This window comes from Mixophyes fleayi, chromosome 1, assembly GCF_038048845.1.
Source record: "Mixophyes fleayi isolate aMixFle1 chromosome 1, aMixFle1.hap1, whole genome shotgun sequence".
NCBI classification, from domain to species: domain Eukaryota; kingdom Metazoa; phylum Chordata; class Amphibia; order Anura; family Limnodynastidae; genus Mixophyes; species Mixophyes fleayi.
In genome coordinates, this window is record NC_134402.1 from 247444687 (window position 1) to 247461671 (window position 16985).

Genomic DNA, 16985 nt, shown 5'->3' on the forward strand with positions numbered 1-16985 from the left:
GATAGCAGTAATTGTTGCAAACGTCTACCTAACAACTGATAGAGTTTAGATGGCTAGAAGATTGCCCCATCTTACAGGGGATCTGTAATATAACTGTAATTTAAATATATTGTGGATATCTTTAATTTATTATTTTAATTTATTTATCTAGAGAAAGAAATAAGACTAGTAGAGATTTGACTGTATAGGCAGATTAATTAGCAGTAAAAAGATTGAGTATTGTGTCTAGGTGTAAAACCTTACTTTCAGACAGATATAACTGTAAAGCAGGATACAAAAATGATGAAGGGTTTAAGCACAAAATCTATATTACAAGCAATGATCCTAATAGCTTATTATTTAAGATTTAGAGGAAAGCTATTAGGAGAAAGATATACAAGTCTGTTATTTGTTAATTATACACAGTTCCTCAGCAATCCTGTAGAAGACAGTATAGCTCCATCTCCACACCTCCACAATCTTAGATATATAAAATGAACTACAGTGGTGTGCAGCAATCGGGATTCTCTGATATTATTATTATTATTATTATCTTTGACTTATAAGGCGCCACAAAGGGTCCGCAGGGCCGTACATTACATATACAGAAAACAGAGACACAACATGATACAAAAATATATACAAACATAGGTGACAGAGTAAAGCAAATCAGATTATTTCTGGGACAGATAGTGAAAGGGATGGTAGAAATCAGCGAGAATAAGTCCGAAGCTTAAGAAAACAGGAAAAACAGGGCTAGCGAAGCACACAAGGAAAGAGGGCCCTGCTCCTGAGAGCTTACATCCTAAAGGGAAGGGGGAGTGTCACGGGCACTAGGAGTCTTTACCCAGGGATCACCAGGTGATAGTCTTACCAGAGCAATATAGGTGGTATTATGGTACTCTGGTAGCAGGGTGATCACGGAACAGGAAATAGCAGATGATGAGATGCTCAGGAAAGTCTATGACTAGCAGCACTGGAAATATGGAGGTAATAATACACGAGGAACTGTATGGACAAAGGACACGTGAAGGTAGTCAGTGGTCTGCGGTAGCAAGTTGTACCACTGCTATAGTGAGGAGGAATGTCCAACAGAAACGAGGGGGTGATGAGAGTTAGCGGTCTGCGGATAGCAAGTTTTACCGCTGTCTAGAGTGAAGGAATGGAATCCAAGTGAAGGTATCCGGGGAGTCAGTGGTCTGCGTTAGCAAGTTGTACCACTGCTATGTGAAAGGATACTGGAACAAGTGACACAGGGAACAGGGATCAGTGGTCTGCCTCTAGCAAGCTGTACCACTGAACATATATGTGAGGAGGAGCACGGGAAGAGACTGCAACACAGGAGATACACGGGCACCTTAAACTTGATCCACAATAATATGCACAATATATAAATGACTGAACAGCACTGTAATAATAGAAAGTCTCTTGAGGTAATCCGACACAAGATAACACAGTCAATGATGGCAGTAGACTCAGCGGATAGCAAACTCCAGAGAAGAACCAACACAGTCCAGCAAGATATGCAATACACCAGCACAGTCAATGAGAAGTATGCATACCGTGGTTCAGAAGCAGGCTGTCAGACAGGAGTGCAGAGATACCTGAACGGCAGGAGGCCGGCAGGAAGCGAAGTCCCTGGATGGGTGAAGCAGTAGTCAAGTAGGTGCAGCGCACAGGTAGGTAGACCAGCAGGGAAACGAATACACAGGAATCAGTAGAGTGTGGAACTGGACTCCTGGAGGACCCTGAAGAGTAGCGATGGTCTAGCGGGGAGGTAAGTAGTGAGACACGAATCCAATGCTGACAGGCGGGTAGAGACCAGCGGGAACACAGGAAAGCATGGAGAGTGGATCAGCAGTTGAAGGACGAGTAGAGATGAGGAGAAGCGGCAGCAGAGCTCTGCGGACACACGGAGGTAGCCAATAGCAACCAGCAGGTGCAGTAACGATGGCACACGGGAGAGCAGAGTTGAGCTGGTACTGATGATCACGGAGAGTAGCGGATAGCAATAGTAGTGGCAGTCTCGAGGAAACACGGGAGAGTTGAGATGAGCTGAAGACTGAAGCGCACAGAGGCAGCGGATAGGAATCAGCCAACAGTCACGATGAAACACAGACGAGTTGCAGGTTGCAGACTGTAGTGCACGGAGGCAGCGGATAGGAATCAGCTAACAGTCATGATGGAACACAGACGAATTGCAGGTTGAAGACTGTAGTGCACGGAGGCAGCGGATAGGAATCAGCTAACAGTCACGATGAGGCACAGGTGAGTAGATGTAGATTGAAGACTGTAGTGCACGGAGGCAGCGGATAGGAATCAGCTAACAGTCATGATGATACACAGGAAGGTAGAAGTGGTATGGGAACCACAGTAGTAGAAGTGGTTTGGAAACCACAGTAGGTAGAAGTGGTTTGGAAACCACAGGGATCAGCAGCGCTGAATACACGAGGAAACACAGGAACACCTTCAGAGGCTCATGGGGAATGAGACTCCAAGATCAGGCCACGTGGTATTGACCACAGGTGCTTAATATAGGGAGTGTTGCCTGATCTGCCAATTAAGTTAAAGGAACATACACTGAAGGGTTAGAAAGGGCTGCGCATGCGCAGACCCTCAGGATGGCGGACGGCCACGGTTCCTAAATGTCCGGGAAGAAGCACTCACAGTCCGGTGAGTGACAGTACCCCCCCTTTTAAAGGTGGGCACAGAACGCCTGGAACCGGGCTTGTCCGGATTTTTGGAATAAAACTTCTTCAGAAGAGCTGGAGCATTAAGATCTTCAGCTTTGGTCCATGAACGCTCTTCAGGACCAAAGCCCTTCCAATGAACGAGGAAACGGAGAACTCCTCGCGAAATTTTTGCATCCAATACCTCAGTAATCTCGAAATCCTCCTCCTGATGAACTTGAACTGGCTGAGGTGCTGAAGGAGGAGTCGAGAAACGGTTGATGATGAGAGGTTTGAGCAAGGACACATGGAAGGCATTGGAAATCCGAGGATTCTTAGGAAGAAGAAGTTTAACACACACTGGATTGATTACTTGAATGATCCTATATGGACCAATAAAACGAGGAGCGAATTTCATAGATGGAACCTTCAAACGAATATTTTTGGTAGATAACCAGACACGATCTCCAATTTTTAGTGGTGGAATAGCCCGCCTCTTCTTATCTGCGAAAGACTTATATTTGTTAGATGTCTTCTTTAAACAGGTTTTGACCTGAGACCAGATATTTTTGAAGATCTGACAAGCAGACTCCACAGCAGGAACTTGGGTGGGAGGGAGGGCAGGAAATTCCGGAAAAGACGGATGGTGACCGTAGACCACAAAGAATGGAGTTTTGGATGATGACTCATGGTACATGTTATTATGGGCGAATTCAGCCCAAGGAAGCAATTCTACCCAGTTGTCTTGATTGGCTGAAGAGAACATCCTTATAAAGGTCTCGAGATCTTGATTGACCCGTTCAGTTTGTCCGTTAGATTGCGGATGGTAAGAAGATGAGAGTGCTAATCGTATGCCCAAGGTTTTACAAAGGGCCCGCCAGAATCTGGAAACGAATTGTACTCCTCTATCTGACACAATCTCAGACGGACATCCATGGATACGAAAGATTTCTTTAATGAAATGTTCAGCCAGAGTAGACGAGGAAGGCAAAGCAGACAAAGGGACAAAATGAGCCATCTTCGAAAATCTGTCTACCACTACCCAAATAGTATTATAATTCTTACTAGGTGGCAAATCAGTAACGAAATCCATACTAATATGGGTCCAAGGCTTGGACGGAATGGGTAGTGGTCGCAGCAACCCTGCTGGGGTTCTGCGGGAGGATTTGAACTGAGAACATAAATCACAGGAAGCAATAAACTCTTTGACGTCTCTCCTCATTGAAGGCCACCAGTAACTTTGAGAGAGAATCTCAAGGGTCTTGTGTTCACCGGCGTGCCCAGAAAAACGAGAGGCATGGAACCACGAAAGGATTTTCCTCCTCAGAGTAGGAGGCACGAGGGTCTTCCCAAATGGTAGCATTTTGGTGGACGAAGCAGCCAGTGAGATACATTTGGGGTCTAGAATAGCATGGTTGGGAACCTCTTCAACGTCAGAGGACGTCACAAAAGCTCGAGATAGAGCATCAGCTTTTTTGTTCTTAGCAGCTGGTTTGAAGGTTATAATTAATTCAAAACGGGAAAAGAAAAGAGACCATCTTGCTTGACGAGGGTTCAAGCATTGAGCAGACTGTAGATATGACAGGTTCTTATGATCCGTGAAAATCGTCACCGGATGGCGAGCTCCTTCCAATAAGTATCTCCACTCCTCTAATGCAGCTTTGATAGCCAGCAACTCCTTGTCCCCGATAGTATAATTTTTCTCTGCAGGCAGGAGACCCCGAGAGTAAAAGGCACAAGGATGGAATTTTTGTTGCTCCGAGCGTTGGGAGAGAATGGCTCCTAAGCCCACATTAGAGGCATCTACTTCTAGGAAGAAGGGAAGTGTCACATCAGGCTGTCGAAGAATGGGAGCAGAGGAGAAGGACTCTTTGAGAATTTGAAAGGCTTGGAGAGCCTCAGATGACCATTGCTTAGTATTAGCCCCTTTACGAGTCAGGGCCACAATAGGAGAGGCAATGGATGAAAAGTCTTGAATGAAGCGTCTATAGTAATTGGCAAAACCTAAAAAACGCTGGATAGCACGAAGAGTAGTTGGCTGGGGCCAATGTAGTACAGCATTCACCTTATCTGGATCCATCTTCAGGCCAACTCCGGAAACTATATACCCCAAGAATGGAATCTGGGGCAACTCGAATGAACATTTTTCTAATTTACAGAACAATGAGTTTTTCCGTAGTCTGGAGAGGACCTCTGCCACATGTTGGTGATGAGAAGGCAGGTCCTGTGAAAAGATCAATATGTCGTCCAGGTAGACAACGACACATACATATAATAAGTCCCGAAAGATCTCATTGATGAAGCCTTGGAAAACAGCGGGGGCATTGCACAACCCGAAAGGCATTACTAGATACTCGTAATGCCCATCTCTGGTGTTGAACGCTGTCTTCCATTCGTCACCGGAACGGATTCTAATTAAATTGTAGGCACCACGAAGATCCAACTTAGTAAAGATCCGAGCTCCCCTGATGCGATCGAATAGCTCAGTGATCAGCGGAATGGGATACCGATTCTTGATAGTAATGGCGTTGAGTCCACGAAAATCTATGCAGGGGCGTAGTGATCCATCCTTCTTTTTAACGAAGAAGAACCCGGCTCCAGCGGGAGAGGTGGAAGGTCGAATAAACCCTCGCTGGAGATTCTCCTGTATGTACTCAGATGTGGCTTGAGTTTCAGGTAAAGAAAGTGGATAGACCCGACCCCTGGGAGGAGTCTTGCCAGGTAGAAGGTCGATCGGACAATCCCAAGAACGATGAGGAGGAAGACGTTCAGACTGAGCTTTATCAAACACATCGGCAAATGAAGCATACTGAGGAGGGAGTCCCGGTGAGGAAGATGAGATGGAAGATTGCTGTACTCTAAGAGGAATAACTTGAGAAAGGCAACGATGATGACATTCAGCTCCCCAAGACGTAACTTGAGGAGTGCGCCAGTCAATCTGGGGAGAGTGACACTGAAGCCATGGAAGGCCTAAGACAATCGGACTTGTCGTAACTGGAAGAATTAAAAACGAAATTTCTTCATGGTGCAGCACACCAATCTGAAGTGTTACTGGAGACGTACTCTGGGTGATGAGACCATTGATGAGACGTGATCCATCTATAGCAGTCACAGTAATCGGTGTTTTTAAAGTAATCACTGGTAGAGACCATTGATTCACTAGGGATTTAGAAATGAAATTTCCTGCTGCTCCAGAATCAATCAATGCCTGTGACTCAAAGGATTTGGTAGCAAAGGAAATCGTAACATCAAAAGCGCAGACTTTTAATTTCCTAGAAGATGGAGAGGACTCCAGGGACCCTAACTTCACCTCTCCAGAACTAGTTAGGGCCTGGCATTTCCCGATTTCTTAGGGCAAGAGCTGAGCATATGTGTGGAATCAGCACAATAGATACAGAGTCTATTCTTGACTCTTCGTTTCCTCTCTTCTAAAGATAATTTGGAACGTCCTATCTCCATGGGAATCACAGAAGGTGAAGCTGGACGAAATTGAGGGGTTAAACGAAGAGGTGCTTTAACAGAAGTTGTTTTCTCAGATTCTCTTTCACGAAATCTCATGTCTACACGATGGCAAAGAGAGATCAAATCTTCTAGTGACGAAGGAAGCTCTTGGGTAGTCAGTGCATCTTTAATTTTATCGGAGAGCCCCTGCCAGAAGGCGGCAATTAATGCTTCAGTGTTCCACTGAAGTTCAGAGGCGAAGATCCTAAATTGAATGACGTACTGGCCTACTGTATGAGGACCTTGTCGTAAACGAAGAATGCTGGAAGCAGCGGAGGTCACACGACCTGGTTCATCGAACACACTTCGGAACGTAGAAATGAATTTGGCACTATCTTGTAGTATTGGATCATTTCTCTCCCACAGAGGGGAGGCCCAAGCCAGACCTTGTCCAGAAAACAATGAGATAAGATAGGCCACTCTGGAATGATGGGTAGAAAAATTTTGAGGTTGGAGCTCAAAATGAACTGAGCATTGGTTAAGGAAACCCCTACAAGTTTTGGGGTCTCCATCGTACTTTGACGGAGTAGGCAGGTGAAGCGTGGAAGCTGTAGACACCTGGGATGGCACTGGGGAAACGGAGGAAAGCACAGGAGCTTCAATATTAGCTGTAACAGTCTGTCCAGATGTTCCTTGGGAGGTTAACGATTGGTAACATTGAAGTAACAGCTGTTGGCGAGCATCCTGTTGCTCCACACGGTTGACCAGATGCTGCAGCATCTCCTTGGCTGTAGGTTCCGTATCTGGGTCTGTCATGGCCTGATCTTACTGTCACGGGCACTAGGAGTGTTTACCCAGGGATCACCAGGTGATAGGCTTACCAGAGCAATATAGGTGGTATTATGGTACTCTGGTAGCAGGGTGATCACGGAACAGGAAATAGCAGATGATGAGATGCTCAGGAAAGTCTATGACTAGCAGCACTGGAAATATGGAGGTAATAATACACGAGGAACTGTATGGACAAAGGACACGTGAAGGTAGTCAGTGGTCTGCGATAGCAAGTTGTACCACTGCTATAGTGAGGAGGAATGTCCAACAGAAACGAGGGGGTGATGAGAGTCAGCGGTCTGCGGATAGCAAGTTGTACCGCTGTCTAGAGTGAAGGAATGGAATCCAAGTGAAGGTATCCGGGGAGTCAGTGGTCTGCGTTAGCAAGTTGTACCACTGCTATGTGAAAGGATACTGGAACAAGTGACACAGGGAACAGGGATCAGTGGTCTGCCTCTAGCAAGCTGTACCACTGAACATATATGTGAGGAGGATCACGGGAAGAGACTGCAACACAGGAGATACACGGGCACCTTAAACTTGATCCACAATAATATGCACAATATATAAATGACTGAACAGCACTGTAATAATAGAAAGTCTCTTGAGGTAATCCGACACAAGATAACACAGTCAATGATGGCAGTAGACTCAGCGGATAGCAAACTCCAGAGAAGAACCAACACAGTCCAGCAAGATATGCAATACACCAGCACAGTCAATGAGAAGTATGCATACCGTGGTTCAGAAGCAGGCTGTCAGACAGGAGTGCAGAGATACCTGAACGGCAGGAGGCCGGCAGGAAGCGAAGTCCCTGGATGGGTGAAGCGGTAGTCAAGTAGGTGCAGCGCACAGGTAGGTAGACCAGCAGGGAAACGAATACACAGGAATCAGTAGAGTGTGGAACTGGACTCCTGGAGGACCCTGAAGAGTAGCGATGGTCTAGCGGGGAGGTAAGTAGTGAGACACGAATCCAATGCTGACAGGCGGGTAGAGACCAGCGGGAACACAGGAAAGCATGGAGAGTGGATCAGCAGTTGAAGGACGAGTAGAGATGAGGAGAAGCGGCAGCAGAGCTCTGCGGACACACGGAGGTAGCCAATAGCAACCAGCAGGTGCAGTAACGATGGCACACGGGAGAGCAGAGTTGAGCTGGTACTGATGATCACGGAGAGTAGCGGATAGCAATAGTAGTGGCAGTCTCGAGGAAACACGGGAGAGTTGAGATGAGCTGAAGACTGAAGCGCACAGAGGCAGCGGATAGGAATCAGCCAACAGTCACGATGAAACACAGACGAGTTGCAGGTTGCAGACTGTAGTGCACGGAGGCAGCAGATAGGAATCAGCTAACAGTCATGATGGAACACAGACGAATTGCAGGTTGAAGACTGTAGTGCACGGAGGCAGCGGATAGGAATCAGCTAACAGTCACGATGAGGCACAGGTGAGTAGATGTAGATTGAAGACTGTAGTGCACGGAGGCAGCGGATAGGAATCAGCTAACAGTCATGATGATACACAGGAAGGTAGAAGTGGTATGGGAACCACAGTAGTAGAAGTGGTTTGGAAACCACAGTAGGTAGAAGTGGTTTGGAAACCACAGGGATCAGCAGCGCTGAATACACGAGGAAACACAGGAACACCTTCAGAGGCTCATGGGGAATGAGACTCCAAGATCAGGCCACGTGGTATTGACCACAGGTGCTTAATATAGGGAGTGTTGCCTGATCTGCCAATTAAGTTAAAGGAACATACACTGAAGGGTTAGAAAGGGCTGCGCATGTGCAGACCCTCAGGATGGCGGACGGCCACGGTTCCTAAATGTCCGGGAAGAAGCACTCACAGTCCGGTGAGTGACAGTGAGACACAAATAGGGTGGTACTAACTGGGGGAGAGAGCCAGGACAAGGAAGTTAGGAGGAGGACTGATAGACTTGAATAAAGAAATGAGTCTTAAGGGCATGCTTGAAGCCTTTGAGAGTAGATGCTAACCTGATGGAACATGGAAGATCATTCCACAGCAGGAGAGCAGCCCGGGCAAAGTCCTGAAGACGAGAGTGAGAGGAGGTGATTAGTGAAGTAGTGAGGCGGCGGTCACAGGCAGAGCAGAGGAGGCGGGTAGGAGTGTAGGTAGAGATGAGATTGGAGATGTAGGGAGGGGAAGATTGACTAAGAGCCTTAAAGGTGAGGGTGAGGAGTTTAAATTTAATTCTGTAGGGTATGGGGAGCCAATGTAGTGACTGTTGGAGGGAGACTGCAGAGACAGAGTGGCGGGAGAGAAATATGAGGCGGGCAACAGCATTGAGGATAGACTTAAGAGGGTTAAGGCGAGAATCAGGTAGGCCAGAGAGAAGGAGGTTACAGTAGTCAAGGCGAGAGATAACAAGCGAGTGAACTAGGGTTTTCGTAGCTTCCGTGGTGCGAAAGGGACGTATCTTAGATATATTCTGAAGGTGGAAGTAGCAGGATTTTGAGAGGGACAGAATGTCAGGCTTGAATGAGAGGGAGGAATCAAAGATGACCCCAAGGCATCAGACTTGGAGGAAAGAAACGAGGGTAGTGTTATTAACAGAAATAGAGAGGGGGGGAGGTGGTAGAGTCCTGGAAGGAGGGAAGACTATAAGCTCGGTCTTGGAAATATTGAGTTTACGGAAGCGTTGGGACATCCACCAAGATGAGATGGCCGAGAGACAGAAGGAGACACGAGACAGAAGGGAAGGGGAGAGGTCAGGGGATGAAAGATATGCAGACAGGCAGTATGACAGTCATCAGCCAGGCAAGGGAGAGAGGGGAGATCGTGTGAGGGGTCTCAATCAAGATTGCAGCAGATATAGGCAGAGTAGATCTGGAGAGGAGAGTAAGCAAGAGATCAGGTAACACTATACCTCCTTATATATGTGAGTCTCCCTCTCTGGCAACAAGATGACCGTTAACCGTCTGCATATTATCAGGTACTTTGGAGTTAAAGAGGGGTGTACAAGGGAGAACAAACTCCAAAAGCCATAGATAAAGATCAGATCACAACACAGGATATTCAAGTCAGAGTGAGACAACGTCAGATATGTTTCCGTTCCCATGGGAACTCCGCATCTGTTGCAGGTCTTCACTCTGGTGAGCCTTTTAACCTCTTTATTGCTCACCTAAATTCAGGGAGCTGCTCTTCTCTACTCCAGGCTTGCAAACCAAAAGGTTGAAAGCAAAATATGCACGACCAAAGAACTGCTTCTTACAGGAGCTGTACCGTGAATCTCAGAGCCTGCCTGCTTTGCTCCAATCAGTCGGGGGAAAAGCACTTTCAACAGCAATTGCAATGACCTGCATTGCTACAATGTAGTTCTTGGTGTGTTTCCCTGTTATAATGTTCGCAGGCCAGTCTGTCATAGCCTAGACAGACTGGCCAGTTTGTCCCCCCGATCTTGCCGCTACCGCAGGCTAAGAGGTGGCAGACACAGCAGCCTAAATGTTACCATACTTTATTTATAAAATGGTGACATAATACGGAGCCCTGTATAATGTGGGAATCATGAATCAGACAAATTACGTATAATGACGTACAAATGAAAGATAATGACAGCCAGGCTCAAAAGTGATTACAATCTAAGAGGTGCAGGGAACACTTGGTATATAAGGTAGCAGAATAACAAATGCTACTGGTGGGGATAGTGTGTGTGGCTACTGACAGACAGAAGAATTACCAATTAGACACCAGTGTTAAAGGAAACACTGACAAGTGGGATTTTTGTGCTGCCTCCAGTGATCATTGGTGATGGTTACCTCAGAGTGCCCAGAGAAGAGGTACTGTGCTAGCTTTGCACAGATTGGGGCTGCCAATTGGATTCTCAGAATTGTTGGGCTTGGGGAAACATTTAGGGAACATAATACCATTCACCTGCCATCTAATGTTTTAATACGAGCCCAGGTGATATACTAAATCGCCGTTCCTTGGTTGGTCATAGTTACGGAGCTGCACTTTCAACTATTGTCATTGCTCATAAATAAAGCATAGTTTGGATTGAATGCTCCATCCTATATCTATTCACAACTGGTGCTTCCTAGGTGACATCAGGCTGGTAAGCTGCCAAAATAATGTACAGTGAGATTGATACAGCTGGCTAATAAGGATTATATGTTAACATACACTCAGGCTGAGCGGGTCTTGCGGCCAAACAGAGAAGGCAACATCAATGACAGTACAGCTCAATGGGTTCCACCAGTTGAAAAGAGATAGTAGTCCAGCAGAAACTAGGATCAATCTTGCTATTGGTGTGATGACACTCCTTGGGATTAATTTACAATTTCTTGACATTTTCCCAGATGTTTTAGTGTTTTTGTTTGTGAGAAGGAGATTATGTGAGAGGTATGGCAAAAAAAACAATCACGTGCAGCCATCACTAACTGCCGCCCGCATTCCACCAGTATAACATAAGCATTGGTGTTAGAATGTCCTTAATTGTATTTGATTCTAAAAACTTGTATTGCATGATTTTTGTCGGGGTGAACTTCAATATTTAGAGAAGACTGTGATCTGTTATAAGTTGACAGCTGGTTTTAGGTATATCTCATCCTGGATCTTATATTGTTCAGGCCTGATTTAGAGACAAACTTACGTTTCTGCTGCTGTATTTTCAGTTGCATGTTCGTTAAGATATGTACAACTTTAAACCTAGCATATAGATATGTCCAGCGCAAAGATGCGTCCGACATCATCATCATCATCATCAACTCGGAAACTTGCACAAAGTCCACAGGACACACAAATATGCGCCTTCTACAGGCGTATCTTAAAGATATGTGCAAGCCAAACACAGACACATCTATAAGTGGAGTGATTGACTTGCATTCCCACACTCCTACTGTACTAAATTTACATGCGAATGCCCCTGACTTGCCTCTCCAAGTGCAAGTGGGTGCAGGTATAAGATATGTTCAACTCAAAATATAGCTACAAATTGCTGCATTGAGGCAAATTTTATGCAAAATATATTTTTATGTGGCGCAAAGTAGATTTACGTCCAACTTTAAAATCAGGCCCATACCTGCAGAGCACATCCAATCTATCACACATGTACTGTATACACTGTAAGTAAAAATATACCATATTTTATATTTTGTTATATGTTTATCCCTGCATTATGCAATTAGTTGAGATGGTAGGTCAAGCCTTACCTATTCGTCCGAGCTGTATCAATTCAAATACGGCTGTGTATTCTGGAAAAAAGAAATATGGTACACATAAGCCTCAGTGCCAAAAATACGGTTGGAAAGTGCAAAATATGCGTAAATAGGTGTTTGTGAACGGTCACAAACATTGGTGGCTGCTGTTGTTTCTTTACTTATATGCAATGATTGCTTTACACAATTTACCACAATAACAATTTAGCAATATACACTTTCTTTAGTCAAAACATGAAAACTTTCAAGGATCAACTGGTAACAGCAATATGTGGAGAGGCACAGAAAATGTTATTGAGCCCAAATGCATCTATTTTTAGAGCCTGTCTACTTTACAGTAGCTCCATGTATATGGTCTGTGCAGCAACTTTGATTGTGAGTCCAGCCTGAAATAAACAAAGTGCGTGCAATGAGTTTGATTCCTGACCATGGCCTTGTCTGTGTGAAGTTTGTATGTTCTTCCCGTGTTTCTCTCTCTTTCTCTGTGTTAGGGAATTTAAACTGTAAGCTCCAATGGGGCAGGGACTGATGTGAGTTCACTGTACAGCGCTGCGGAATTAGAGGCGTTATATAAATAGCTGATGATGATGCTAAAGTGAAATGCAAAAATGACACTACAGAGGCCTGTCTCTATCACTTTAGGAGTACCCCCTTCATTAATTACAAATTTTCAATTGTTATATTAAAATACTGGGGGCCTGATGTAGAGTTGGACATAACTGTCTTTTTTGTGTGGATTTTGGATCTGCGTATGTGCACAATAAAAGGGAAGCACAAGTCCATATATATATATATATATATCAATGCAAATTTTCCACCCCTCAAAGCTCATACATAGGAACATAGGTGGATCATTGATCCTTTTGGGGATTAAAATAAAAACGTATGATCCTCCTCATACCTGTACACAAGATACCAAAAATGTAGCATGTAACAAAAAGGGAGCAGCGGTAAAAATATCTTTAGATCAAAATGTTGGAGGAATGGGTGAATTAACAATTAACTGCTTAATCGAAGTAGTAGCAATCATTTCCACTTACTTTCCAGAATTTGTACCACTGCAGCTGGGTCTACTGGCTTTCGAAAAACCTGGAGAAAAAAAAAACAAGTATTCTCAAACAATCTGTACATTGTAAACACATACAAATCGAAGAAAATATATTATCAATAATTTATAATCATTGTGAGTATATTGCAGTGCTTGCCTGGAATCTTAGAAAAGTCATTTAATTCGTTCTATAAACACCAATGTCACTACCATTCCCCCATAAAAACAGGTGAACAGAGATATCATGGATTATCATATCAATGAATTATAATAAAAAAAATACTAAAATTATAACACCTCAGAAAGTTGGGTAATTGAGGCTCATTAAAAATATTATTACCGTAGATTTAGAAGGCAACAGAATGCTCCACAGCTCCGTACAGTAGTGAAAAAAGGACATAAAACAGACATACAAAGTAGATAAAAATCAATGCAGATATGAAAACAATGGATATGAAGGGGTTGGGTACATTTTTCTGCTTGTGACTATTCCAACACGGACTATAGCGAGTCTTGGCATTGCCGCTTCAAAATCGTAAATCTCAGTGCTGCCATGTGATGTAAATTTCAACTGCCATCATTTTGTGTAGTTGCAATTGATAGGACCCCTGTCGGATATGTTCTGTGTCTGTTTGACGGTAAGTCTAGATTTTTTAAATGTCTTCCTCATAGTCTTTGGAATATTTATGTTGCTATAGTCAGTGTCGGAATAATCTCCCTCGGAATAGTGACTACCACCGGTATGGAGGACAATGCTCATTAGAGAGTTTACATTCTGAATGGATGAGGGCACAGCTGAAACAAGATGAGCAAGAGTGGCTCAAAGTGGAGATTAGGACAGCTGTGAGGGAGCATTAGTGTGAGTAGTACCATCAAAGATAAGGCAAGCTCTAAATAAGAGATGGGTTTTCCGAGAGCATCATATAACCCCATAAAGAAATGTTATAAACTCAATGCAGTGTAAAATGTATTATGATGTTGGATACCCATCCAGCAACTAGAATATCAAAAATACTGCACCCACCAATAACTATTTCTATATATACATACACATGTTTATTTAATTCAAATACAGCAGGAAAAATCAGAAACCTTGGTTCCTGCAGTCTCCATAGAATTCAATAATCAGTACTTTTAGCAAATGCAGCTACTGTAATTTACATCATTATCATGAAGACATGTGGACCTCAACTATTCATTAACCCTGGAAAATAATCATATTTTGAAGAAAAAAAAACTCTACACAAAACTGAGCAATTATACCTTCAATAACTGAGGCTATTAGTTCAAGTGTGTCTCTTAAATGGATTTTAACACAAAATTATTTATTTCCATAAATATGAAACTATGTATGTACCAGTTTATTCACATTATATGTAAGTTATAGGTATGTCTATGTTAATCACTTAAATTATAAATATTATTTTAAGCACATTAGTTTTAGGTATCTTTATGACGCTAAGCAACACATTGGGCCATATTCATATATTATGCAAAATACAGAATACTTTACTACTACTACATTCTGATACTGACTACATGATAAACATATAATAATATTTAAAGAAGACGTGACAATTAAATATGACGTAACTCTGACCTTTTCAAATCTAATTTTTTCATGGAACAAGAGTGGAAACATTGCAGGAAGACATCTTGTCTCTTTGGACTGGTCCAAAATGCAAACATTGAGAAAGATGTCATCTTTGTTTGGCAAGAAAACTCCAGGGCAAGTGACCTAAATTGGAAACAAAATACAATGGCTTCTTTACATCCAATATGAGTAAAGCTGGGTACACACCTATGCAGTCTTACTTCAGATGCAACTTCTGTAACAATTTCACCAACGGTGAGCATGTCGATTCATACATACACACCTACACATTTTATCTTCAGATCTGTGAACTTCATCTGTCATAACCACCTGATGTAGAGTATGTGACTCTGTACACACTCTACAGATATCTATCAACACAGCTGGTCACAGGGGCAGACCTAGATTTTTTTCTTTGGGGGGGGGGGGGCGATTAAGTGCAGCCTCTCAGCTGACGGGAATATTTAAATAGTGTGCGGCCGTAGGCAGCCCACTGAGATTGCCCTGATCAACCCCCCCTTCACCATCCGCAACTGGCTGGTCGTTAGTGCGTACACATTTCCACATTTCATCATCATCATTTATTTATATAGCACCAACATATTCCGTGGTACTTTACAATTGGGGAGAAACACAGTAAACTAATAAACAAACTGGGTAAAACAGACAAAGAGATGAGTAGGCCCTACTCGCAAGCTTACAATCTATGGGACAATGGGAGTTTGATACATGAGGTTAAGTCTACATTTTGCATTTCGGTCCAGCCAGACTGCTAAGGTAAAAGTGACTCATAAGCTAAATGATCCTGTCACACAACAATGTTGGTCAGGGGGTAGTTGTCTTGTGTGAAATTGTGTAACGGGTGGTAATAGGGTAATGTAGTGAGGTTAAGAAGGTGGTTGAGGAATATTATAAGCTTGTCTGAGGAGGTGGGTTTTCAGAGAACGCGTGAAGTTTGTAGACCAGAGAAGAGTCTTATTGTGCGAGGGAGAGAATTCCATAGAGTGGGTGCAGCCCGAAAAAAGTCCCTAACATTGTTCCATCTGGATTTTTAGGAAGTTTATAAAACCAAATTAACAGATGCGATGTGTTTGGTATGATGAAACATGATTGTAGGGGCGTACACACTCTTGCAATTATTATTATTATTTATTTATTTATAAGGCATCACTAAGTTCCGTAGCGCCAGATACAGAGTCAAGTAACAAATAGAAGAGGTAATACACATAAGTAGCACAGATGAATGTGAGTAATGCTATGGGAACTCACACAGAACACAGCAAAATACATAACAGAAAGTACAAGGGAGTCAGACAGTGGACCAGTGGCGGAACTACCATTGGTGCAGCAGGTGTGGTGCACCGGAGTACATTAAGAAAATGGGGCCCACTACCCACTTCCCTGCAACGGGGCCCACAATTCGCTAGTTCCACCTCTGCAGTTGACAGACATGGGACAATATTTATACAGATTGACCCTCAATCTGTATAAATGATGTATTTGTTGATCGGGTGCACCCTTCCTCTATTAGTATCTCTTATATAATTAAGAATGAGAGAAATACATATTTTGAGGAGGTAAAAAATGGGATGCTTGGTGCAGTCTTCCTTTCCCTTTTGAGACATGGGACAATAGGTAGAGAGGGCCGAGCAAATCGTGTGATCTGCACGATAATTGCATAGGTTGTACAGGTGTCTACCCAGCTTAAGATGTGTGAATTTTCTTGCACATTAATAATTACATTAACAAAATCTTAAATGACAATAAAAAGCTACAGAAAAAAGCTCACCGCATGGATCTGTAGCTCCACCACGACTTTCAAAGGCATCTTGATGTAAAATGGCGGCTTCAAGTGACTAGGTGTGAAATGTTCTTCTGCATATATGCTAATCTGCCATTACAAGGTAGGTCACTCTTTGCCCCTGTAGAAAGAAAAATGACTTAACTTCATTAAAATATATATATGTATATATATATATATATATATATATATATATATATATATATACACACACACACAAATTAATTCAGGACACGTGAAGAGATAGATACTGATTATAACACTCACAGATGCCTGTAGCTCTTGCAAAGTCTCTGCCGCTTCCTTAAGTCCTGGCAGAAGCGTCTGGTCTCCATGGATACTCAAACATTGTTATCAGCGGACAACTGCCTTCTGTCATCTTTACGCGCAGCCCACGTGCTCTCCTTCGGCTCTGTAGCGCAGGATGCCGAGGGGGCCATCTTTGTTGAGG

The 16985-nt window shown here is 43.5% G+C and overlaps 1 protein-coding gene across 3 annotated transcripts in view; it reads right to left on the reverse strand.

Moving 5' to 3' along the window:
* The window catches only part of SPATA6L (spermatogenesis associated 6 like), a 57502-nt gene extending 40611 nt beyond the window's left edge, over positions 1-16891 (reverse strand). For all 3 annotated transcript variants that reach the window (XM_075209087.1, XM_075209079.1, XM_075209072.1), the window contains exons 1-5: positions 16802-16891; positions 16523-16655; positions 14740-14877; positions 13132-13180; positions 12086-12127 (exon numbers count right to left, since the gene is read on the reverse strand). In XM_075209087.1, the coding sequence (XP_075065188.1) occupies positions 12086-12127; positions 13132-13180; positions 14740-14877; positions 16523-16561 (268 nt within the window). In that variant the 5' untranslated portion in view covers positions 16562-16655; positions 16802-16891. The remainder of the gene's footprint in view (positions 1-12085; positions 12128-13131; positions 13181-14739; positions 14878-16522; positions 16656-16801) is intronic.
* Between the last annotated feature and the right edge of the window lie 94 nt (positions 16892-16985).